General features: G+C 39.8%; 1 protein-coding gene across 1 annotated transcript in view; it reads left to right on the forward strand.

Moving 5' to 3' along the window:
* Positions 1-25,248, forward strand: part of LOC138900116 (uncharacterized) — a 33,834-nt gene extending 8,586 nt beyond the window's left edge. The window contains exons 2-4 of the mRNA XM_070186823.1: positions 23,850-24,232; positions 24,622-24,813; positions 24,889-25,248. Coding sequence (XP_070042924.1) covers positions 23,850-24,232; positions 24,622-24,813; positions 24,889-25,248 — 935 coding nt within the window. The remainder of the gene's footprint in view (positions 1-23,849; positions 24,233-24,621; positions 24,814-24,888) is intronic.
* The last annotated feature ends 1,134 nt before the right edge of the window (positions 25,249-26,382 follow it).

The following is a 26,382-nucleotide window of genomic DNA, read 5'->3' on the forward strand; positions in this document are numbered from 1 at the left end:
CACCGCATAACTTCTAATTGTTTCCCTACTAGCCACGCGTATCAAGGCCACCTTATCTCACCATATGCATTTTAACACCCAGACCTTATACCACCGCATGCGTATCAATAGTAACAATGATACGGTAGAAAACTCATGCAAAGATTAACAACGGCACTACAAAAACCTCGTGCAAACAACCAAACAATCTTCTAAACAATAACACAAATGCCAAAACATAACAACTCAATAAAATAATATTTCACAACTTACACTTTTCCTCAATAGAAACCACGGCCTTTGCAACTCAACACCAAACTCAACATCAAGATATTTCAAGGATACCAAATTTCAAGTAAAGAATCCCATTAAATAATCAATACAAAATTTAGAAAGCAAGTAATTCAACTAAACATGTAGTACAAGTTGCAAATAAGAGATAAGACAAGTAGACATGTGAAATTAGACTAAACATGGTGGTTGTAACATGCTAAAGTAACTCAATTAAAGCATGAAAAAGAAACTACGTAGCTAAAACCGAAATCTCAATATTTAGCCTGTGTACGCACTTGTCATCTTACGTGCACGGCCTCCACTAAGGGTGGCAAGTGGGTCGGGTCCTAAATGGACCGGTCTCATAGGCCGCAGTCCCGGGACAGCCCGGTCCTTAAATAAACGGGTTAAACGGTCCCGGGCTATTCTTGCTTTTGGTAGGAACCGGCTCGGGATCGGACTCTAAACGTCCCGAATCTAGCCAAAATAAATTTCATACTATAAATATAACCATATAAAATGGATTTAAATAATGAAATTACGATCTTAGCAAAGAATTAAAAAATCGCTCCAAAAAGTCACCCCGGGTCCGCGCCTTGGAACCCGACCAAAATTACAAAAACCAAACATGCATTCGATATCGTGTCCAACCATACAAGAATTATTCAAATCCGACCTCATTTTGCCTTTCAAAACTCAAATATTTAGCCTAAGAAGTTTTATTACTTTTCCCCAATTTTTCCAACCCAAATCCCTAATTACATGATAAAATCAATGATAGATTAGTGGAATTTAATTTTAAAATGAGTTAAGAACTCTTACCCCAACAATCCCTCTGAAAATCCTTTGAAATATCGCCTCAAACCGAGCTCTCTAAGTCCAAATTGTGAAATGTGAAATAAACCCTCGATTTCAAACTTAAGTTCTGTTGCCCAGTTAATTACACATCGCAATCGCGGAATATCCTTCGCGATCGCGAAGAAGAAAACAAGGTTTCCCCCAAAATGGCCTTCGCAAACGCGATTGACTCCACGCGAATGCGGATAACTGATACACAGACCTATGCGGTCGCGGTCGCGGTCGCGGACATGCCCACGCGATCGTGAAGCACAACTTCATGTGACCCTGCTGCCTTACTTCCTTGTACGTGAACGCAATCATCTCTACGCATTCGTGAAGCACAAGCTTCACCACTGCCGCGATCGCGACCCTCTCTCTGCGAATGTGAAGAGTAAAAACCAACAGTCCACAAAATCCCTTCGCGATCGCGGACCAAACCTCACGATCGCATTGAAGGAAACCAGACCTGAGAAAACCACCAGCTTTAGCTATTCCTAAATGATCCGAAATGCGTCGAACATGGTCTGAATTACACCCAAGGCCCCGGGGACCTCAATAAAATATACCAACAAGTCCTAATTATCATACGAACATGCTCGAAGCATCAAATCACATCAAACAACACTAGAATACGAATCGCGCATCGATTCAGGCGTAAGAACTTATGCACTTCCTAATTTCAAAACCAACGCCCATTCATACCAAAACAACTCTGATTGACATCAAATTTTGCACACAAGTCATAAATGATATTATAGACCTACTCCAAGTTCCGGAACCGGAATTCGACCCCGATATCAAAAAGTCCACTCCCGGTCAAACTTTCCAAATTTCCAACTTTCGCCAATTAACGTCGAAATGACCTACGGACCTCCAAATCAACATACGGACACACTCCTAAGTCCAAACTCACCCTACAGAGCTATTGGAACCGTCAAAAATCCATTCCGGAGTCATCTTCGCACAAGTCAAACTACGATCAACTCCTACGACTTAAACTTCCAACTTAGGGACTATGTATTCCATATCACTCTGAAACTCTCCCGAACTCGAAACCAAGCACCCAGGAAAGTCACGTAATCATAATATAACATAGAGGGAGTATAAATTAGGGTATCGAGGCTAAAATACTCAAAACAACCGGCGTGGGTCGTTACAGAGTGTAACTCAACACACAAGACGAAGAACTCCCTTCTGACATTGTAACTCCCTATTCGTAAATATTATACACCATATAAGAAATAAAATAGAGATGATAACAAAAAATAGAGAAAAATCGCTTAAGATAGGGAAAACCCTAGCTTTGGAGAGAAAATAAAAGGTTACATCCTTTTACGGGGAATGGGGGCTATCGGGATCGGTGATGAACGGGCAAGGGTTCCAAATGGGTAGATGGTTTAAGATTATGCCGCGTGTCTTACTAAAAGGTCCTTTAGTGATGGGGAAAAATATTAAAATAGATAACGGTAGGGATGGAAAATATAACGGAGGGTACTGATAACTAATTGTCGATAGTAGCTAGAGGAACACATCTGGACCTTTTCCGAAGAATTTTTCCAATTTGTCCAAAACTATACAAAAATGAGGAAACAAATTTGGATCTTGACATGTCGATTTTTAACCATAAACAATGTGTTAAGAGATAGGTGGATTTATCATGATTTGCTAAGAGTTTGATTATGAAATACCCGAAGTTTCCCGTTTGGCCATAAAATTTGGAAGCTTTTTTCAAATTTTATTTTCAAATATCTGTTTGTTTATAGACTTTAACCATTTTTTGAAAACAAAATCTTCAAAGCCCAAAAATAGCTCTAGCATAGTTTTTGAATTTTTCTACTCACAAAACTTCAAATTTTCTTCAAGTAAACTGCATGTCCAAATACAATTTCAACTTTCAAAATCTATTTTCATCTCATCTTCAAGAACATATTTTTTAAAATTCCAATCAAATCTATGTGCAAACGCTAGCTTAGTCATATATACCATTTGTTCTAACCAATCACCTCTCACATGTCGGAACATCAACTGAATATTAAAAGTTACAATGCGTTTGGGGAATGAAAGAGCATCATTTTTATCACTATAAATTGTGACATATGACTCTTCTTCAACTGTGGCAGTGACTGAGGGGGACTTCACTCATGACCGTCATCTGCTCGGGAATACCATTCAGTTAAATTTTTGTTCTTTTATTCTTAAATATGAGTCCTAACGAGATCTCCTATTGAATTGACTTAGGAATCGATTGAGTGGGATTGTCTATCCTTTATTCATATCCCATTTTTTTATATAATTAATGTAGCACGTGTGTTGTTTGCGACATGAAAAAACAACGACTTGAAGTTATTCTTACTTCCCTCCGAGTTTCCACTGCTAGAATTATGAGTATGTCCACGCACTAAATTTCCTCTCTAGAGAGAGAGAAGGAATACTTGGTTAAAGTATTACTTGTTCAAGTTGGGAGTTCCAACAAGGCAGCAAATAGGTTAAAACAAACTACTCCAGTACTTATATTTATATTTTTATTTATCCTTGTATTTTGTATTAAGTTACGCCACATATCCTCGGAACTGCGTATAAATTCAACTCTATCCATTTTTCGGGTAAACAGTTTGGCGCCCACCGTGGGGCCGAGGATAACAGTGGTCATTTGATATAAATCTGAAAAAATACGCCATTGTGCTTTGCACTTATTTCCGGAAACATCTTGAATTTCGGATCAGCTACGAATAACCACCAATCAAATGGCTTCACCGATCGATTATGAAGACGGCCTTCAAGATGAAACCAACAACTTGGCACCCGAGGCTCGAATCGAAGTACCTGAAATTTGAGCCGAAATACCATTGGATGTCAATTCACAAATAGCTTTGGAGGCAAACCAGCGTTCCGAACCGGAAAGAAGCATTCAGGGCGGTACTCGATCTGTAGCCCGAGACACCCAAAACGCGGGGGAAATCGGGGTCAGCTTACGTATGATCTTCGAGATGCTACAAGCCCAACAAGTAGCGATAGCTCAGCTACAGAGCCAAAATCACGCACAAAGCAGGACGGATTCCAATCCACTTCGAGAAGTCGCCCCCAGAACAGAGCCCGCCATAGTGAAATCTAACGAGCAAGAATTGGGGACTACTCCCGGAATTACTAAATTGCTCGAGAAACTCACAAAATGAGTCGAAGCCAATGACAAGAGGGTGGAAACGTACAATGCCAGGGTCGATCAAATCTCGGGGGCTCCACCAATGATAAAGGGGCTTGATTCAAAAAAAATCATACAAAAGCCTTTTCCGTCGAGTGCGGCACCGAAGCCAATCCCCAAAAAATTCTGTATGCCCGAAATTTCCAAATATAAAGGTACGACCGATCCTAACAAACATGTCACCTCTTACACATGTGCCATAAAAGGCAACGATTTGGAGGATGATGAGATCGAATCCGTGTTGTTGAAAAAGTTCTGGGAGACCCTCTCGAAGGGAGTGATGATCTGGTACCATAATTTACCACCGAATTCCATCGATTCTTTTGCAATGTTAGCAGATTCGTTTGTAAAGGCACATACTGGTGCCATAAAGGTTGCAACGAGGAAATCAGACCTCTTCAAAGTAAAGCAAAGGCAGGATGAAATGCTGAGGGAATTCGTATCCCGATTTCAATGGAACGCATCGAATTACCCTCGGTCATAGACGATTGGGCCGTACAAGCTTTCACCCAAGAGTTGAACGAGCTAAGTTCGAAAGCATCACATTGGCTGAAACAAAATTTGGTTGAGTATCCAGCGATAACTTGGGCAGATGTACACAACCGATACCAATCGAAAATTAGGGTCGAGGATGATCAGTTGGGAGCTCCGTACGGACTCGTTCATCAGAACAGGACAGTTATTAAAAACCAAAAGGAGATCGATGGAGAACAAAGGTCGATCAGAGACCGATATTGACCGTACATCGCAGATCGGGTGAATAACGGTTCAGCACGCAACGCAGTTCGCAACAATTGGAGGATTGATCGAGGACAAAATTCTCGGGGGCTTATGAGTAAGAGCGGCTTCGATAAATATACCGATCTTATAGAAGCAACTCGATTATCAGAATATAACTTAAGCGTTGGTGCATCCGCTCTCGTGTCAGCCATCGGATGCATCAAAGACACTAAATGGCCTCGACCAATGCAGACCAATCCTGCTCAAAGAAATCCCAATCAAACGTTCGAATATCATGGTACCCATGGCCACAGAACGGAAGATTGCAAGCAACTAAGAGAGGAAATAGCTCGCATATTTAACAAAGGGCACCTTCGGGAATTTCTAAGTGATAGGGCAAAGAACCATATTAAAAGCAGGGATTTCAGCAAGCAAAACTAGCAAGAAGAACCGCAGCACATCATCCACATGATTATCGGCGGCATCGATACCCCTCAGGGACCAATGCTTAAACGCACTAAAACATCGATGGTGAGGGAAAAGTGATCTTGGACTCAAGATTACGCACCCATGGGGACTCTGTCCTTTGATGATGAAGATGCAGAGGGGGTCATCCAACCTCATAACGACGCACTGATAATATTCGTACTTATGAATAAAACTAAAATTAACCGTGTGTTAATCGATCCAGGTAGCTCGGCCAACATCATCCGATTGAAGGTAGTAGAGCAGCTCGGCCTACAGTATCAGATCGTACCCGTAACTCTGGTCCTAAACGGGTTCAATATGGCATGTGAAACCACCAAAGGTGAGATAGTCCTACCAATAAATGTGGCCGGAACCATCCAAGAAACAAAGTTTCACATGATCGAAGGCGATATGAGATATAACACCATTTTCGGAAGGCTATGGATCCACAACATGAGAGATGTGCCTTCGACCCTACACCAGGCCCTCAAATTCCCAACGTCGGAAGGTGTCAAAATGGTGTACGGAGAACAACCAGCCGCAAAGGAAATGTTCGCCGTTGACGAAGCTAAACCAATGTCCTCACCTTCGCTGATAAAAGGATCAGGCCCGGAAGGAGAACGGGACACCAAATAGCAATCACAGACATCGACTTCAACCCAGCCAGACAACCAGGGTCCCTCAATCTTTCCTGATTCCCGATGACTCTGACGCCACCAAATCAATAATCGAGGAGCTGGAGCAAGTCATATTAATCGAGCACTGGCCCGAGCGAAAGGTATACTTGGGAACGGGGTTGAGCCCCGAACTCAGGAAGAAACTCGTTCAATTTCTTATCGATAACATCGATTGTTTTGCCTGGTCCCATTTAGATATAACAGGGATCCCGCCGGACATAACGACGCATCGGCTAAGTTTGGACCCCAGGTTCAGACCGGGGAAGCAAAAGAGAAAACCTCAGTCCGAGAGAAAGCACGCATTCATAAAGGATGAGGTAACCAAGCTTCTCAAAGTAGGGTCTATTCGGGAGGTGAAATATCCCGAATGGCTAGCCAACGTAGTTGTAGTCCCTAAAAAAGGGAACAAACTTAGAATGTGTATGGATTATAAGGATTTGAACAAAGCATGCCCCAAAGATTCCTTTCCGCTACCCAATATCGATCGCATGATCGATGCCACGGCCGGCCACGAGATCCTCACTTTTCTCGATGCCTATTCCGGGTATAATCAAATTCAGATGAACCCGGAGGACCAGGAAAAGACTTCATTTATCACCAAATATGGAACGTATTGTTATAATGTGATGCCCTTCAGGCTGAAACACGCAGGGGCTACTTACCAACGCCTAGTAAATAAAATGTTCGAAGAACAAATAGGAAAATCAATGGAAGTTTATATTGACGACATGTTAGTTAAGTCCCTGCGCGCAGAGGACCATTTGACTCATTTGCAGGAAACGTTCGAGATTTTAAAAAAATATAACATGAAGCTCAACCCCGAAAAAAATGTGCTTTCGGGGTCGGTTCGGGAAAGTTCCTCGGCTTCATGGTGTCACATCGGGGAATAGAGATTAACCCCGATAAAATCAAGGCCATCGAAGACATCGTCATTATGGACAACGTGAAGGCCGTACAAAGGCTAACGGGTCGGGTTGCAGCCTTAAGCCGATTCATCTCAAGATCATCTGACCGAAGTCACAAATTTTTTTCTCTCCTCAAAAAGAAGAAGGATTTTGCTTGGACACCGGAGTGCCAACAAGAATTAGAGGAACTCAAGCGATATCTATCAAGCCCACCACTACTTCACACTCCAAAAACAGACGAAAAACTTTGTTTGTACTTGGCAGTATCGGAAGTCGCCGTAAGCGGTGTCCTAGTTCGAGAAGAGCAAGGTACGCAGTTCCCCGTTTATTATACGAGTCGAACTTTAGGAGAAGCAGAAACTAGATATTCACTCTTAGAAATATTAGCGCTTGCGCTGATAAGCGCCTCAAGAAAGTTAAGGTCGTACTTTCAATGTCATCCCATATGTGTGTTAACCACTTACCCGCTTCGTAATATTTTGCACAAACCCGAGTTATCAGGCCGACTGGCCAAATGGGCCGTCGAACTCAGTGGGTACAATATCGAATATCAACCCTACACGGCCATCAAGTCTCAAATTTTAGCAGACTTCGTGGCCGATTTCATGCTAACCCTCGTACCCGAAGTCGAAAAAGAATTGTTGAAATCAGGTACATCACCGAGGGTATGGATCCTTTTTACAGACGGGGCTTCGAACGTAAAAGGGTCCGGGCTGGGCATAGTTTTGAAACTACCCACGGGTAGCACTATTAGGCAATCAATTAAAACTATCAGGTTGACTAACAATGAGGCCGAGTATGAAGCCATGATTGCAGGTCTCGAGCTAGCTAGAAACTCGGGAGCAGAAGTCATTGAAGCCAATTGCGACTCCTTGCTGGTGGTGAGTCAAGTAAACAAAACCTTCGAAGTTCGAGAAGGTAGAATGCAAAGGTATTTAGATAAATTGCTTGTTACTTTGCACCATTTCAAACAATGGACTTTACGACATGTACCACGGGAACAGAATAATGAGGTCGATGCGCTTGCGAATTTGGGGTCGTCGGTTGAAGTAGATGATATGGGCTCGGGGAATGTTGTTCAACTTTCAAGATCGGTAATCGAAGAAGGTCACGCCGAGATAAATTCTACAAGCTTAACCTGGGATTGGTTAAACAAGTATATTGAATACTTGAAAAGTGGAAAACTCCCATCGGACCCTAAAGATTCCAGAACCCTACGGACTAAAGCTGCTCGATTCACGTTGGCTTCGGACGGAACATTGTACCGAAGAACGTTTGATGGACCGTTGGCAGTATGCTTGGGTCCGGGGGATACCGATTATGTCCTACGGGAAGTGCACAAGGGTACTTGCGGGAATCACTCTAGAGCCGATACACTAGTCCGAAAAATAATCAGAGCAGGGTATTACTGGATCGATATGGTCAAAGATGCGAAGGAATTTGTTCGTAAATGTGACAAATGTCAAGGGTTCGCGCCGATGATCCACCAGCCCAGAGAGCAACTCCACTCAGTCCTATCCCCGTGGCCATTCATGAAATGGGGAATGGATATCGTCGGCCCTCTGCCATCGACCTCAGGTAAAGCCAAATTCATTTTATTTATGACTGACTATTTTTCTAAATGGGTTGAATCGCAGGCGTTCGAGAAAATAAGAGAGAAAGAAGTTATAGACTTTATTTGGGATCATATCATATGCCGATTCGGGATACCCGCTAAAATTGTGTGTGACAATGGAAAATAATTTGTTGGCAGCAAAGTAACAAGATTCCTCGAAGACCACAAGATAAGAAGGATACTATTGACGCCATACCACCCCAGTGGGAACGGACAGGCCGAATCAATGAACAAAACTGTCATTCAGAACTAAAAGAAGAGGTTGAACGCTAAAGGGAAATGGAGAGAAATCCTGCCTGAAGTCCTTTGGGCATATCGGACGACGTCAAAATCCAGTACGGGGGCGACTCAATTCTCCTTAGTATATGGGTCTGAAGCATTGATACGAGTCGAAGTTGGTGAACCCAGTGCCAGATTTTGATTCGCGATGGAAGAATCAAACAACGAGGCTATGAATGCCAGCCTCGAACTATCGGACGAAAGACGAGAAGCTGCTCTCGTCCAACTGGCCGCCCAAAAGCAGCGAATCGAAAGATATTATAATCGAAGAACCAAGCTCAACCATTTCAAGCCTGGGGACTTAGTGCTGAGAAAAATTACCATCAATACCCGAAATCCGAATGAAGGGAAACTAGGACCGAATTGGGAAGGACCATATTAGGTGCTCGAGAACATCGAAAAGGGATCGTACAGGCTCGGCATTATAAACGGCAAATAACTATCAAGCAACTGGAATGTATCACATCTAAAACGGTACTACTACTAAGGTACAACCTTTCCATATTTGTTTATATCTCAAAACTGACCCCTACAGAAGTCCGAACAAGGGCTAAGACGGATCTCTCGCTTGAAAGCACGCGTTGCACTCTTTTTCCCTTATACCGGTTTTATCCCAAATGGGTTTTTCGACAAGGTTTTTAATGAGGCAACCATTGATTGTGCAGCATTTACAACAATATCCGAGGGCTCACAAGAAAGTTATTTCACAATAACAGGGTCCCAATAGGAAAAATTATAAGAGCCAAATGATCGAAGCGAACCATGCTCATATAGATTGGCCCAAACCTAGGCATGTAATAACGTGCGAAGAAAGTTCTCTTCTTTATCGGCATCTTATATCCAATAAAAATTCCTCTATTTTGGGATTTATTATGCAATCAAAATTAAGATAAACTCGACGACTAAGCCTACGGGCTATTTTTATTTCGAGTTCGAGCTAACACTCACTCGACCATTACGCCTACGGGCTACATTACTTCGAGTTCAAATCATTCACTCGACTAAGCCTACGGGCTATTTTTATTTAGAGTTCGAGCAAGCACTCACTCGACCATTACGCCTATGGGCTATATTACTTCGAGTTCGAGCTAACACTTACTCGACAATTACGCCTACGGGCTACATTACTTCGAGTTCGAGCTAACACTCACTCGACCATTACGCCTACGGGCTACATTACTTCGAGTTCGAGCAAACACTCACTCGACCATTACACCTACGGGCTACATTACTTTGAGTTCGAGCTAACACTCACTCGACCATTATGCCTATGGGCTACGTTACTTCGAGTTCGAATCATTCACTCGACTAAGCCTACGGGCTACTTTTATTTCGAGTTCGAGCAAACACTCACTCGACCATTATGCCTACGGGCTACATTACTTCGAGTTCGTATCCTTCACTCGACTAAGCCTACGGGCTACTTTTATTTCGAGTTCGAGCTAACACTCACTATTTTTATTTCGAGTTCGAGCTAACACTCACTATTTTTATTTCGAGTTCGAGCAAACACTCACTATTTTTATTTCGAGTTCGAGCAAACACTCACTATTTTTATTTCGAGTTCGAGCAAACATTCACTCAACCATTACGCCTACGGGCTATATTTCTTCAAGATCGAATCATTGACAACTAATAAGCCTAAAGGGCTACATTGCCCCAAGTTTGAGTAAGCGCTCGCTCGGTTACAGAGGCTACGAGGTCCAAATTTGATTAAGTTGTTTAAATCATTGTGAAAACATTCATAAGGCATGAATAAAGTCCTCGCAAGACAGAAAACAAAAACAGAAGCAAGCCGGCAAAAAGGGAGATATGTTTATATACAAATTTATCTGCATGGGTGATTACAATGTAAAACTAAGAACTAAACTTCTCGACCAGGAGTGGTCTCTTCTTTATCAGGTACCCCCCCTCCCCCCTCCATTTTTGGATCCGCTCTTGCTCCCATTATCGTCGTCATCGCCATCAGAAACCAGAGCTTCAGATGGAGAGTACGAAGAAGAACTTGGGAATTTGGAAGATAGAAGATGTAAAAATGGTAAAAGATAAAAGAAAGGATTATTTACAATTCCAAGCGATGGCGGTTCAATATCAACAGTGGTCGACCAACGCCTGACATGCGTTAAATCCCTTGAAAGACTAAACCGACGGGACAGCTACCAGATGCATCATGGTAGAACCCGATGGAAACGACAGGATATAATCCGATCGATCTGCTAAAAAAAGAATCATATCATTTCTCGCCACATTCTTTCTGAGAAACGAGGGGAATATCTGTATACGGTCGAAATAGGTTTCGGCCTTAGCACGTCCGATCGAGTTCAAACAATGATTTATCAAAGTAAGATCCCCGAAGGTGGAGCAAACTATCCTCGAACTTGGGGAGGCCGATCCGTGTCAAGTTCGATATCATTACTGAGCTCGAATCAAAATCTACCAAGCTGACAATCCAGAGACCAACCAACATTGACCTCGAATCAATTCGAGGTCTCGAGCCAGGATCGGGCTCGAACCAAGATCATGAGTCCGAGCCGAAATCAAGCTCAAATCGAAATCAAATCGAGCTCACAGACAAAAGCCATTGCAATCCCACTAGAGAGAATCTTGGCAGAAATTATGGAAAAGCTGACTTATCATGGGTTTCCCACTGAATGTTTATTTTATTATGCTTAGAGCCAAATCCCTCCTCTATAAAAGGTGATGTTTGGCATATTTCGATATGTGTTGATGTTACTTTACCCATGTTTTAACCACTTCTTGATGTTATTTGATCTTTAAAATTCCCAACATGGTTTAATTATTGGTTTTATGACTAATTAAGTTATGTGTGACGATTTAAGGTGTTTGGAGTGCAAAATATGAAGAAAAGGTGGTCTAGCCAGAGGAAGAAGGGTTGGATGCGTCGCATCCAACCTAGAAAAACTACATCTTTCGTGCACCCTTAGCAGTGAAGTCGGCCCATAGCGTCCGCCATAGCATCCGAGACTGGGAAGTAGAAGAGAAGGGTGGATGTGTCGCGTCCACCCTCACATGCAAAGTTAAGAAATGGAGGAACAAAGGGTGGATGCGAAGCATCCACCCTAGCATGCGAAGCTGAGAAGTGGAGGACGAGGTGGATGCGACGCATCCACCCTAGCATCAATCCCTGAAGCTGATTTGGATTAGAAATAGGAGAACTTTGGCCCACGACTTTGGTACACAATATATAAGCCAAAAACGCCTCTTTTAGGTCATCTAACATATTGGGAAGGGGGAAAAAGCCACGACAAAGCTGTGGAGGCCGGAATTCATCAAGTTCCATCTTTCTCCCACCAAACTTAGTAATTTTTATGTTTCTTTATATGATTTGTTGTTTGGCTACCATGTCTATATGGAGCTAAACTTCACGTTCTAGGGTTGTGGTTCTTTCATGACTATTGTTATTCGGATATTGATTTTGACTTCTTGATTTATCATATTAGTTTATTTATTCAATCTTGCGCTTAATTATTTAATTGCTTGATCACCAATTGAATACTATCTACGAATCTAGAATTGAACTCGAAAGTGGGAATTCTATATTGCATATAGGATTGAGTAGGGCAAGTTCTTGAACTCGGGCATCGGGGAACGGATTCGTAGTTAGGATAGACATATACCTAATTGCCTTGCTTGGTTGATTTACAGGAATTATAAATGCGTTCTTGTTGATTCTAACTCCATAGACATATAGGCGTTAGGTTAGCTTGAATAGGCGAGTAAGAACTCGACAGATTCTTATGAGCATTAACCCTGTCAACCAATAAGCTAGATAAATTAGTCGGTCAATTCAATTGAAGAATACAATAGGATTGTTAGATAGCCCATAACCCTAGATCGTTTTCATTACATTGATATCATTAAAATCTGCTCTTTCTCTGTTCAAAGTTTATTATTTATATTTTTCTTATTTAATTAGTTTAGAATAAAATATTTTTAGATTTAATTCTTGTTTAGATAATTGGGATAGTCTAATTTAGTTAATAGTTAATCATAAGTCCTCGTGGGTTCGACATCCGACTTTTAGTCACTTTATTACTTGACGACCGCGTATACTTGCGTGAGTGTGTTTGGTCGCAACAAGTTTTTGGCGCCGTTGCCGGGGACTTAGAAATTAACTATTTTTCTACAGTAGGCTTTTACTTTTATCTTTACAAGTTTTTTTTCTTTTCTTTTTGTAAATATTTTATTTTTATAACTATTTGATTTTTCTCTTAGTGTGTTTCTATTTCTTTCACCATGACATCTGGGGATGAAATATATGGAGGTAAGGTTATTGATGAAGACTCTTGGTTGACGGAAGACATATGGCCCGTCATTTTGGGCTTGTCATGACCTGAACTCTTGGAAAGCTAAATTTGAATATGGGAGTAAGGGTTGGTATTGGGACGAATATTCTCGATTAAGGAAATATGCGGAACGACGTTGTCTTTTGACAATGTTGGTGAATGATTGGTCTAAGGAGAGAGATGATCTTGCACATAAAATTGATAATTTTGGCTTGGCTGTGCATAACTTGGATGAAAATTTGAATGAAAAGGTTGATGCGTGTAATGGCCAACAATTTAATGATGAGTTGTGTGAAGCTGAAAAAAATCTTCTAGACCAAATTGAGGAGCTAAAACGAGAATATCAATCATTAGACCATATTTTTCTTGAGGATGCCAATGTTGAGAAGAATGCTCTAGAGTCATATGAGGGAATAGATAACATTACTTTGGGAGACTTGAGTGTGTGTATATATGGGGATGTAAATAGTAATACAATTCTAGAGTTAGGGCGTATTGGTCCTCATTCCAATCATTTTTCCACATTGTGTTTAGATAGTAAGATAGTAATCAAGACATCTGAGCCTATGGGGGAGTCAAAGAGTGAGGATGAGAGTGCTTGTATTCTTGAATTTGTCATGCCAAAAAGCAAAAAATACATTCCTCATCTAAAGGCCGAGAAGTGTAAGAGTGAAAAATTTATTACTTGGCCTGGTTATCTTTGTAGCCCCACCACTGGAGCATAGCCGCAAACTGGATGCCATGTTAGGGGCTCAATTCATAAGTTCGAGGTGGAGGCAAAAAGTGGTTCACGTCGTGCCGCTACGTTAAATCAGGCGCTTGTTGGGAGGCAACCCAGCGTTACTGCTTTCTTTTATTTTTGTTTACTTTTTATTTTATTTTATTTTTATTATTTTGTAGTATTTATTTTTGTTTTGTAGGATTATGAGCATAGGAAGCAAAGCCATTAGAAGAGTGCAAAAGCGAGCTAGATGGTGAGGACTAAGTGTGGGGTGCCCACACAAAGGACGATGCCTGGGGGAAGTCTGAGTACCTCGTGAGCCGCTATTGCTTCGGCCTTTGGCCTACCAGGGAGTCTCGTTTACCCTCTTATTATTTATAATGTGCATTGAGGACATTGCAAAATTTTAAGTGTGGGGTGAGGAGATCGTTTGAAAGAGTTTCTGTGCTATTTTAGCTTAGTTATAGTACTCATTCTTAAGTGTAGTAGCTTTTGTGAAAAAAAAAAAGAAATTAAAAAAAAAAACGAAAAAGTAGAAAAATTGGACTTTTCCCGACGATTGATCTCCTAGACAGTTTTCTTGAGGGATTAAAGTCTAAACAAAAAATCCAAAATATATCTTTTAGCTTTCTTTAGGTAGTAATAATCCCCTGTGGTTTTTCTTTGTGCCTCGGTTCTTTTCCATGGGATGTAGTTTGAACCGGGTAGTTTTTTTCTTTCCGAGTAGATTAGGAATTTAGGGAATAAAAGGAGCAAGAATGATGAACCTAGGCGCCCTTGACTTGTTTGATAGTAACATATTTATACTTTCGCATGTGTAGTATCTTCTGTATGATTTGAATTTATTGATGATGCCTTGTTAAATTGGATAGCATGTTTTGTGGCGCCTATGTCTCGTTTACATGACTTATGTTCACCTTGTGTTTAATACTTAATATCTCGTGGCTCCGTGAATACTTGCATTGCTTGAGAGTCGGAATGTGATCGTCCTTAGTGAGTCATGTGCCATGTGTGGTGAGGTTTTTGTGTTGTCCATGTATTGTACTTGTGTTTAGAACTTGCCCGGTATGTGAGTTGAAGCGAAATTTTAGGTGATGCTCGGTTTGAAAAATAATTTTAGGCTTTCTTTGATCTTTTTGAGCTTATTGCTTATCACAAATAAAATCTATCCCTAGTTAACCCTTTTGAGCCTGTAGACCTTTTATTTGGTACCCACATTACAAGCCTATACCCTTTTTATTCTTAATTGACATTGTTTTGATCCTTTTACCTCTTAAAGCACTTTAATTGTTAGATGAGCGCTAAAAGAAGTAAGAAGGGACTAAGTGTGGGGTGACTTTTGAGTGGAACCAATGAAAGAAAGAAGGGTGCACTTATTTTGTAAAATAATACACCACTAGCGAAAATTGAAAGAAAAAAAAAGAGAAAAATCTGGAAAAAAAGAAAGAAAAATATAAATAAATAAATTGTTATCTTGTTCTTGCTAGTGGGTATGAACTAAAGTAGTGCTTAAAGAAAAAGGGACTGTTTTGGGGGTGATATTGTTTGTGAAATTGAAGTGGGGTTGAAGAAAAAAAATGCTTAAAGTAATTTTGTGATGTATTAAAGTGCTTAGGAGGGTGAGTCACTATTCCTTAAATATATCCTACCCGTCCCTTAGCCCACATTACAACCATGAAAAAGTCCTAATTGATTTTAGATCGAGCGAGCTTACATTAGTAGAGATTTACATTAAGGGCAAGCCTATGGTACTAATTTCATGCATGTGACTTCTTTGTGAGAGTGAGCGATTTTCTTTGATATATGTGAGTCATTAAAATATATTTGATCATGAGATTCGAATGTGTGGATTGAACTCGCTCTCTTGTTCTTGTTGTGAGGGCACATGGTTTCACGAGGGATAGGTAACGTTATTAGACTTCTCTATGATGTTGGGTGTTCAAGCCATGAGTGCATAGTGACATTGAGTCGGTTTTTGAGGTTAGGATTGTTGTGAGCATGTTGTCTTTGTTCGAATATTTTTAAAGAATGGCATAAGTAAAGGGAAGGGTATGTGATGCATAGCCTAGAGCCTAATTGTTGCAAATAACCACGGTCATAGGTGCAGTGTGCTTTGAATGATAAGAGCTTAATTTTGTTTCGTCTACTATAGGATGGTTTGTTCGAGGACGAACAAAGGTTTAAGTGTGGGGTAGTGATGTTTGGCATATTTCGATATGTGTTGATGTTACTTTACCCATGTTTTAACCACTTCTTGATGTTATTTGATCTTTAAAATTCCCAACATGGTTTAATTATTGGTTTTATGACTAATTAAGTTATGTGTGACGATTTAAGGTGTTTGGAGTGCAAAATATGAAGAAAAGGTGGTCTAGTCAGAGGAAGAAGGGTTGGATGCGTCGCATCCAACCTAGAAAAACTACATCTTTCGTGCACCCTTAGCAGTGAAGTCGGCCCATAGCGTCCGCCATAGCATCCGAGACTGGGAAGTAGAAGAGAAGGGTGGATGCGTCGCGTCCACCCTCACATGCAAAGTTAAGAAATGGAGGAACAAAGGGTGGATGCGAAGCATCCACCCTAGCATGCGAAGCTGAGAAGTGGAGGACGAGGTGGATGCGACGCATCCACCCTAGCATCAATCCCTGAAGCTGATTTGGATTAGAAATAGGAGAACTTTGGCCCACGACTTTGGTACACAATATATAAGCCAAAAACGCCTCTTTTAAGTCATCTAACATATTGGGAAGGGGGAAAAAAGCCACGACAAAGCTGTGGAGGCCGGAATTCATCAAGTTCCATCTTTCTCCCACCAAACTTAGTAATTTTTATGTTTCTTTATATGATTTGTTGTTTGGCTACCATGTCTATATGGAGCTAAACTTCACGTTCTAGGGTTGTGGTTCTTTCATGACTATTGTTATTCGGATATTGATTTTGACTTCTTGATTTATCATATTAGTTTATTTATTCAATCTTGCGCTTAATTATTTAATTGCTTGATCACCAATTGAATACTATCTACGAATCTAGAATTGAACTCGAAAGTGGGAATTCTATATTGCATATAGGATTGAGTAGGGCAAGTTCTTGAACTCGGGCATCGGGGAACGGATTCGTAGTTAGGATAGACATATACCTAATTGCCTTGCTTGGTTGATTTACAGGAATTATAAATGCGTTCTTGTTGATTCTAACTCCATAGACATATAGGCGTTAGGTTAGCTTGAATAGGCGAGTAAGAACTCGACAGATTCTTATGAGCATTAACCCTGTCAACCAATAAGCTAGATAAATTAGTCGGTCAATTCAATTGAAGAATACAATAGGATTGTTAGATAGCCCATAACCCTAGATCGTTTTCATTACATTGATATCATTAAAATCTGCTCTTTCTCTGTTCAAAGTTTATTATTTATATTTTTCTTATTTAATTAGTTTAGAATAAAATATTTTTAGATTTAATTCTTGTTTAGATAATTGGGATAGTCTAATTTAGTTAATAGTTAATCATAAGTCCTCGTGGGTTCGACATCCGACTTTTAGTCACTTTATTACTTGACGACCGCGTATACTTGCGTGAGTGTGTTTGGTCGCAACAAGTTTTTGGCGCCGTTGCCGGGGACTTAGAAATTAGCTACGTGACTAAGTTAAGCTTTTATTAGATATTTGTTTTCAAGTTTTAATTTTCAGTTTGCCTGGTTTGTGTCAACGCAGGGTCTTCTCTCGAATGCAGAGGAGTAGAAGTGCAAACAACCTCATTCCTCTTGATCCAGAAATCGAACGAACACTACATAGAGTGAGAAGGGAACACGAAGCTAGAACGAGAATAGAAAGAGATTTGGACATCGCAGTCCAACCACAGCCAATAGATATGGCAGGCAATGAAGAGCGTCCGGTAATTGAAGCCGCAAGGCCCAATCTTGCGAATATGACTCTCTTGTATTTTCTGGAAGTGGGTCCAGTTCCTAATCCTATCTATTCAAAAAGACAAAATGAGAGGTCCAAATCAGAAAAAATTGGACCATTTGTGATAGGGCCCAATCTGAGACAATCCTCCACGTGTGGAGGACTATTGATGAGGATATTTTAAGTTTACGTAAACAACCACATTTACTATTGACTTTAGTGATGTCAACTTCTTCCACAAAATCCATTTTCATTTGAGGAAAAATTTAGGTACAGCTTTATGTCTGCAATCAAAATTTAGGTACATGATCTAAAGTCTTTGTCATCGTGTATCATGAGTAGAGTGGCCTTAGTTTGATGAAGACACTGCTTGGGCCCAATCTCCTAATAAAAACAGTAATAGCCATGATAATAACTAAGGATAACGAATGGACGAATCGACGCAAATTTAGGTGAGTTATAATGTTTCGAGTATAAAAGGATCCATAAAAATGACTTTCCAAAATTTGTTTGGATCGAAATGAATTATGCCAAGACTAGTTGAGGAATGGTCATAATCTAACCACTCAACTCTATGAACTCTAGTTAAACAATTAAGTTGATAAAATGATTTGTTAAAAATAACTTAAAATTATATCCTACATTCAAAATCATTTATTTAACTTCATAAAAATCTGTTCATGGTTTGAGTTGGACTAACATTCTAGCCCAAATTGATCTTACCTTTTTACATAGGTTGATTATTTGGATTGCAACCATTTTAACCCTTAAATTAAGGGCTTTTTTCACCTTTTAGCCCGTGCCAAAAAACTATCTATATTTCGCAGCCGAAAAAATATATAAAATTTATATAATTTTGTATATAATATACATAATATATTTATATACAAAAATATATATTATATATATATATATATATATATATATATATATATATATATATATATATATATATATATATATATATATATATATCGGCTATTATTTTGAAAACGACTATACAGTGTCACTTTTCCTTAAATATTAATGCATTATTCACCTAATCTGTCTAATCCCAAGTTTGAGCACTGGGGAGTTTGGAATTCGTGTCTGCATAGCTGATTGCTTGCTTGAAATTACGTACAAAGGAGTAAGCTTAATAAATTATGAAATACATGAGTAAAAGATCTATTGGTCAAAAGTAACATATATATCAAACAAGACTTTATTCGAGCATAGAACAATAAGATTCAATATTAACCGAGTTTGTATGTTACGATACTTAAATTTCCTCAGTGTGATGACGATAATTCTACAACTATTCTGATTCTGGGAATATTTAATATCGACTATAAAGTTTTTGCTACTATAAGTCTCAATTGTTTTCAAAATAAATAAATGGTTACTTATAATTTTAATTCAACCTTATGACTTTTATAGTGCAATTAGTTGCTTTCGGTGAAATACTTTATCCTAAGTATTCACCTAATCCTCTTTTAAAAGGACAGAGAATTCCAAACAAGAAAACGATTACAAGAATGCAATGACAAAACAAATCTACTAAAATAGGGAGGAAATAAAGAGAAGAAAAGTTGGGCGATCAATAATGTTTTTAGACAGCTTAGTTAAGAGACAAAACTATTCACCTATTTTGGCGTATTTAGTTGGGATATAATCACCTTTAATTTGCTGTTAATGTTTTACCTAACTAAATATGTATAGTTTAGTATATGCAAATGTAGTTCCTAATTCTTAACTTGTTTAGGCGGCTACTAAACAATTTAATTATCACAAGTCCTTATTTATTTAGATAAAGAGTCAAACCTATCAAAATACCTAATGAAAACGTGTGATGTGTAATGTTGTGTTATGCATATATGTTTGTGTTATGCGAACACGTTTTTATATAATAATATAACACGCAAATAACATTTATCTAAAGCATCTAGAACAAGTCATGATTCACGAGATATATTTATATCTAAATACCAAATTAGTCGGATCACTATATAAAACATCACTATTCATTTCGTTTTATCTGGACGGGTTCCTCCTAGGGGCGAAACTACATGTATTAAAAGATCACCAGTCTTCACTGAAAAATTATATTATGCATATAGGTAAAATATTAGTTTTTAAAGGTGTATAACATATATTAAATACTCTTTATTGGAGAATATTTTTCACTTCTTTCAAGTTTGAATACCCTTGAGGAAATTCTTGGCTTCGTCATTGTTCCCACTACTTTAATAACTTGAGGTATTCTAGTAGTAGATGTTTTCCACATTTTTTAATTGACCTACAAATACTCTCAATATACTTAGATGACCAAACTCTGAATAACATGTAAGTCAATTGAATTACCGGCTAATTTGCTGCGAAAGAACTACGTGCTATTTTACATTTCGTTTGTAAAATAAGTGAAGAAGAATTTCTAGACAATTTTGTTGGCCGGTACGAACCAACTTCCGTGTGGAACTTTTAATTTTAAGTAGAAGAGAGTAGAGAAAGTAGGTATACAATCCAAAATTGGAAGAAATGTTTCGTTCTAATATTTTTGGAACATGTATAATAGTATGTTTGGCCAAGTTTCTCTAAGCTGAAAAGTACTTGTTAGAAGTGCTTGGTCAAACTTTTAGAAGGAAAAAAAAATACTTTTGAGTATAAGCAGAAACAGTTTTGGAGAATAAAAAAAAAGTAGTTTCTTCCCAAAAGTACTTTTTGAGAAGCATTTGTGAGAAAAATATACTTAGAAGGAATTTTTAAAAGCTTGGTCAAACACTACTTGCTGCTTAGAAGTGCTTTTCAAATTAATTAGTCAAACACAAACTATTTTTCACCAAAAATACTTTTGAAAAATAATCACTTCTTAAAATAAGTTAATTTTTCCAGCCTGGCCAAACAGGCTATAAATCAAGAAGAAGGTATCTGCTAGTAGCGTTATATGATCATGAAACCCAAAAAAAGCATCATTTGACAAAAGTTTTGAAATTACTTGTACATAATATATGTATCCTTTAATTTAATGGAGAAATTGACAGTTCTCACTCAAAGAAAGTTTCATGTATTTTCAATGTTGTTGATAGAGAACTACTCATTTTCTAATACTTATCCATAAAAGCTGCCCTCCCCGTCAACTTAATTCAAAAATACAATTGACATATTGCGTACCTGCTTTAGTCCGGCCCACGGTTTTAAAAGGCTTTTTTTTTTTTTGGGACTCACCTCTGGGTGGGGCACAATCAAAACGTCTTGAGACTTATGCGTGGGGTTCAGTTCCGTGAGGCTTATGCCTTAAGTGCCCGACTGTACGTCTTAAACACGTCTAACGTCCAACGCTCGGGGCTTGCCCAATAGTTTTTACCCAAATCATGTGTCAATTTTCCTAATTAGCATTGTTGACCCTCAAAATTCTTTAACAAATGAAGGATTAAAGGTTTATTCATCAGTATGAATATGAAGATTAAAAGTAACTCAAATAACGAGTCATAATATTACATATTTACTCATTGAGAAAACCTTGAGGGCTAAATAGATAGCCAAAATTTATATTTTCACATGCTATTGGCATTCGAGTCTTAGTTCTATGTCTCTCAAAATTATTACATTTTTTTTATTTTGCTATTTGAAAGCAATTTTGTATTTACTCATGAAGGATAATATTACTGATAAAGTTTATTAATTATTATCTTTTACGAAGGCAAAATATTTAGTTAGTAATATTTATTAAGAAATTATGATTTTCTTATTATTTGAAAGTTAAGACGCTATAGTTGATTTGTATTTCGAAGTAACATTAACATTATTGATTGTTTATGTTGTTAAGAATATGCTGGATATTTTATTTTCTATGAGTAATTATTTGTAATTTTCTTAAACTTTTAATGTATTTTTATATTTTTATGTTATTATGCTATTTTATTAATTTATAAATTAAAAAATTTAAAGATCCATGGGGCTTACGCCCCATGCCTCGGAGCTTACGCCTCGCCTCATAATAGGTAAAACGCCCCGTCTCATGCCCCCGCCTTTTAAAACACTGGTCCAGCCAAAGATTTAAAAAATTTAAGCTAAATATTTCACTACTTTCTTTTCATATTTTATGACATCATTTAAGTGAGTACATGAGCGCCTAAAATATCAGTTTGAACTTCATCGTCAATCTCAGCTTGTCCCCAAATTGCATCGCTCTTAAGTTGGTTTTTTTATTGACTAAGTAATACTCCATCCGTTTCAATTTATGTGAATCTATTTTCTTTTTAGTCTGTGCCAAAAAGAATGGATTCTTTCCTTATTTGGAAATAATTTACCTTTATGCAATGATTTTGATTACCCTTAAAATTGGATAACAATCGAACTTATAATGTGGTTATAAGGACACGTAATTTCACTCAATACTAATTGATAAATATGAAGGTTAATAACAGAAATGAACTATAAAGTAAAGCGAACCAGTGTTGAAACGGGATTCAACCCTCGAGCTAGGGTCCCCTCGAACTGATTGATACCAAAACAGTTAAAAATAAAGAAAGCTGATGAACAAGAAAGTATAAGCTAAAGAGAGAGCACTATATTGATTTTTTTATGCGAGAACAATGTGTCCTTACAAATGGTAAATACTCCTCTTTATATAGTAGAGGAATTCTACTTATGGTATAACTCTAATTACAGAAGGAAATCCCATGATTAGCTAATTAACCGTTCCTAATTTGATCTGTTCCGAGATTTTCGCCATGATCTTCGATCAGTCACGGATATTTCGCCTTTCCGTTATTATGTTATTTTCGATCTTGCTCGATGCGTGTCTTATTCGGTCTCGATCGCTGCTGGCCTCGATCTCGACAGGTACCTCGAATCCCGAACTTGGTACTTTATCGTTGTACCTTGGTCTGATCCACTACGGGGCCGACCTTCGATGCAGCTCCCTGGTCCCGGTCAGATAGAAAAATTGGGTGGTCTCGATTTTAACTGAATACAGATAGTCCCCTCATTTTTTGAAGTGTAATGACTAGAAACGAATTGAGCCTTCAATTTTTACCTTGACCTACCATGACGTCACTGTCGTGACGTAAGCGACAGAAGTGACCGAAACGTCTCGTCGGTGGAACCCTGTCTTGAGGAATGCATTCCTGGGGGTACGCGGTAAACTCCGATTTCAAGATCGATAAAGCCTCGTCGATTCCTGGTCGATGCAAGCCAGTGTCGAGGTATATATGCTCGATAACTGAGGGATACCTTAAGCAGGTAAAGAAAGACTGCAACTGGGAGGGCAAAGAGGTGGTGATCCCGACCCCGGAAGAAAACATCACCACCCATGCGGAAGGGTTTCTAAGTGTTTACACTTATCCTTTCACACTGGGCCCCCTCGACCCCATCATCGTTGATTTTTGCCATCAATATCGAATAGTCCTATGCCAAATCCATCCTTCCTTTTGGCGAATTGTTATTCTGCTCCAATTCTTCGTGAGCAAAATCGAGGGGCTCCCTTTCACCCTCGATCACCTTATCATATTGTATAGCCCCCGCCTCTATCGAGGCGGGTTAATAAAACTCCAACGCCGGGCTACCAATTTGATATTCTCGAGCACAGACGAGGACAAGGAATGAGGCTGGATGGGCCAGTTCGTTCGAGTGAGGACTTCCGACCTAATCCCAGCCGAGAAGATTTCATTTCCTGAGAAATGGAAAATGAATCGTAAGTACTGTCTCACTGTTAGCTTCCATGTATTATTTGTTCCTTTGTCTTTTCTCATCGATGTCTTTTTCCATGATGTAGCGATCGCTTGGATGCCCCATGCGATTCCCAACCTCGAGAGCTGGGTTTGGAACCTGGCCTCGACCTCTACATATGTCGAGTGCTCATGGCGCGATTTATCAAAGGGCCAATGGGAGGCCAAGACTCATGGTAATCCCACTTTTTGTATATTTGATGATTCGATTAAGATGCCCTTCTTCTATTTAATCAATTTTCTTGTGTACAGGCCTAGGCAAGGATGCGGTCATGAGGCCCCTATCTGGTGAGGAGGAGACTTCGATCCTGACACTGAAACCGGCGAAGGACAAAAAGAGGAAAAAGATCTCAACCTCCGAGGATCCAGAACCTAAGAAGAAGGCGTCTCGTAAGCCAAAGAAGAACACCATCCTTCTGACCGAAGACTCTATTCGGCGTCTAAGGGAGGAAGACGAAGAAGACGACTCCAGGCAGGTAGCCCGAGTGGTAATGAGCACCGAGGCCCCAAAGGCCACTGAATCGGTGAAGGCTACAGAGACTCCATCTCGAGATGAGAGGGTCTCGGGAAAAGACTTGGGCGAAGTCCCCGAGTCATCGAGGATTGAAGATGCCTCCCACCATAATGAGCCAATGGTGGGTACGACTGTAGGGGCTGGTCTCGAGGCCCCTCGAGATGGAGAGAACGCCCCAAGTGATATAATTGGGGAAATACAAATTGGAGGCTCCCCGCTGCTCCCCTCATGTTCTGAGGAGATGATTCAAGATGCTCGGGCCTTGAAGACCCCCTCCATCGAAGGAGCCCACGGAAGGGAGGACCCCTTCCGTGATTACTTTATTGGGGTCGAAGATGCTCTCGGCCTAAGCGACTTGGAGGTCTCGAGGAAGGACTCGGGCGAGGCATTGAGCCTTTTAACGAAGCGCAGCAAGCTCTGAATCGGGTAAGCCTTAACTCCCTTTGTTGGTATTACCCTTGTGTTCATTTTTCTCTTCATGTCTTAACTTCTTTTCTTCTTTCTGTGTAGGCCTCAGCGCTTCATCGGGAACCATTTTCTCGGTCTCGAGCTGAGCTGAGTTGGTACGAGGCTGACATTCAAAGGCTTACCGAGGAGAGGAATCCCCTCAACCTTCTCGGTAGGCAAAAAGTAGAAAAGATCAAGGACCTCCGAGCCGAGTTGGCCACGACTCACAAAGATCAGACCAACCTGATCGAGCAGGTAATGAAAATCTTAAAAGCTCATGGGCTCGATTCGAGAACGGTGGCTAACATTTCAATCTCATAACTACAGTAGAAGGTCGAGAGGATCGAGCAATTCTGCGAGGAGGTCGACATGATGAAGGCAGAGACCTTGGGGTGGAAAGAAAGTATGGACCGCTTTGCTGCTAAAAAAGTGGTTGCTCGAGCCCAATTGTCATCGGTCAAAAATCAGCTCCGAGACATGAAGGAGAAGAGCTCAGCTCAGGCAAAGAAAATAGAGGAGCTCGAGGCTCGGTTGGCTTTTGAACTTTCAAAGGCCAAATCTGAAGCTGAAAAGGCAAAGGCCGAGGCAGAGGCGATCGTGGCCGTATACCGGGCCGATGCTAAAACCTCTCAAGTCCAAGCAAGAGAGGCTTCCGAGACTACTCAAACTCAAGCACGTTGGATTATTTAACTCGCCAAATGCCAATCTCTGAGGGAAACCCTCGAGGAGATCCACGCTCGAGGTTTTGATCTTACCAACGAGATAATAAAGGCTAGAGAGCATGAAGCCGATGCTGGAGCGCTGGCCTCTTCCGATGATGATAATGATGATGGTAGCAAGAGCGGGTCCGAGAATGGGGAGGACCTCGATGGAGAAGAAGTTGCCCCTGAGGAAAATTAGGAATCTAGGGCTTTTTCTTTTTTGATTTTTTGTGCGGGACCTTGATCGATCCTTATAAATATCTTCGTATATATATAAAAGATCTTTTTTCTTTTTGACTTGTCTTTATTCTATTTCCTGCCCCGTGAAAATTCTATTTCATTCATGCCTTCATGCCTTATGGAGATTTTGCTCATAAGTTTGAGACTTTAGGCAACTAGACCGAAGTCGGACTAGTGTAGTCTTAATCGAGTGAGTACTTTCTCGAACTCGGAGTAGGGTGGCCCTTTAGGCTCTTGAATTAGGCCGATACGGCCATAGTAAAAAAAATGGCTTTTTCCCCTTTTTGGCTTGAAAAGTTTATTGTTTAATAATATAAAATTTGTTGTACCTTAGCATGAAATGAGAGTTTGAATGATTCTGGACCCATTTAGGGCTTTCAAGGGCCGATATTATCGTGACCTTTTGTTTCGTAATGCCTTAGCATAAAATAAAGAAGTTGTTCGAGAGTTCGAATGATTTTGTACCCATTAGGGTTTTTGAGGGTCGATATTATCGAGACCTTAGTAATTTAGCCGAGGATAGCCTTTTTAACCAGTTTATGAAAATATTCGAAGGCCTGTTTTATAACGAAAATCGGACGTCTCCGAACCGTGTTAATTTGGCCGTAGCCTTTAGCTTGGGATTCGCCTTTTGGGATTGTTCCCCTATTATACTTCGAACTTGTTCGGAGTATCAGTCCCCTAGTGGGGTGACTGTGGCCTATAAAATCGAGGGTTGCCTTTTTAAGGTCTTACGATCTCGAGGTTTTAGTAATTTGATCATGTCAATTTTTTGGATGGCAGTCCCCGAGTGCGGGGTCAATTGTTCGAACTTTAGTTGTGATCGGCCCTTAAGCCAGTTTCCACAATAGATCACAAGCATGACATTGTAAAGTAAAAATTT

The sequence above is a fragment of the Nicotiana tomentosiformis genome, chromosome 10 (genome assembly GCF_000390325.3).
Source record: "Nicotiana tomentosiformis chromosome 10, ASM39032v3, whole genome shotgun sequence".
NCBI lineage: Eukaryota > Viridiplantae > Streptophyta > Magnoliopsida > Solanales > Solanaceae > Nicotiana > Nicotiana tomentosiformis.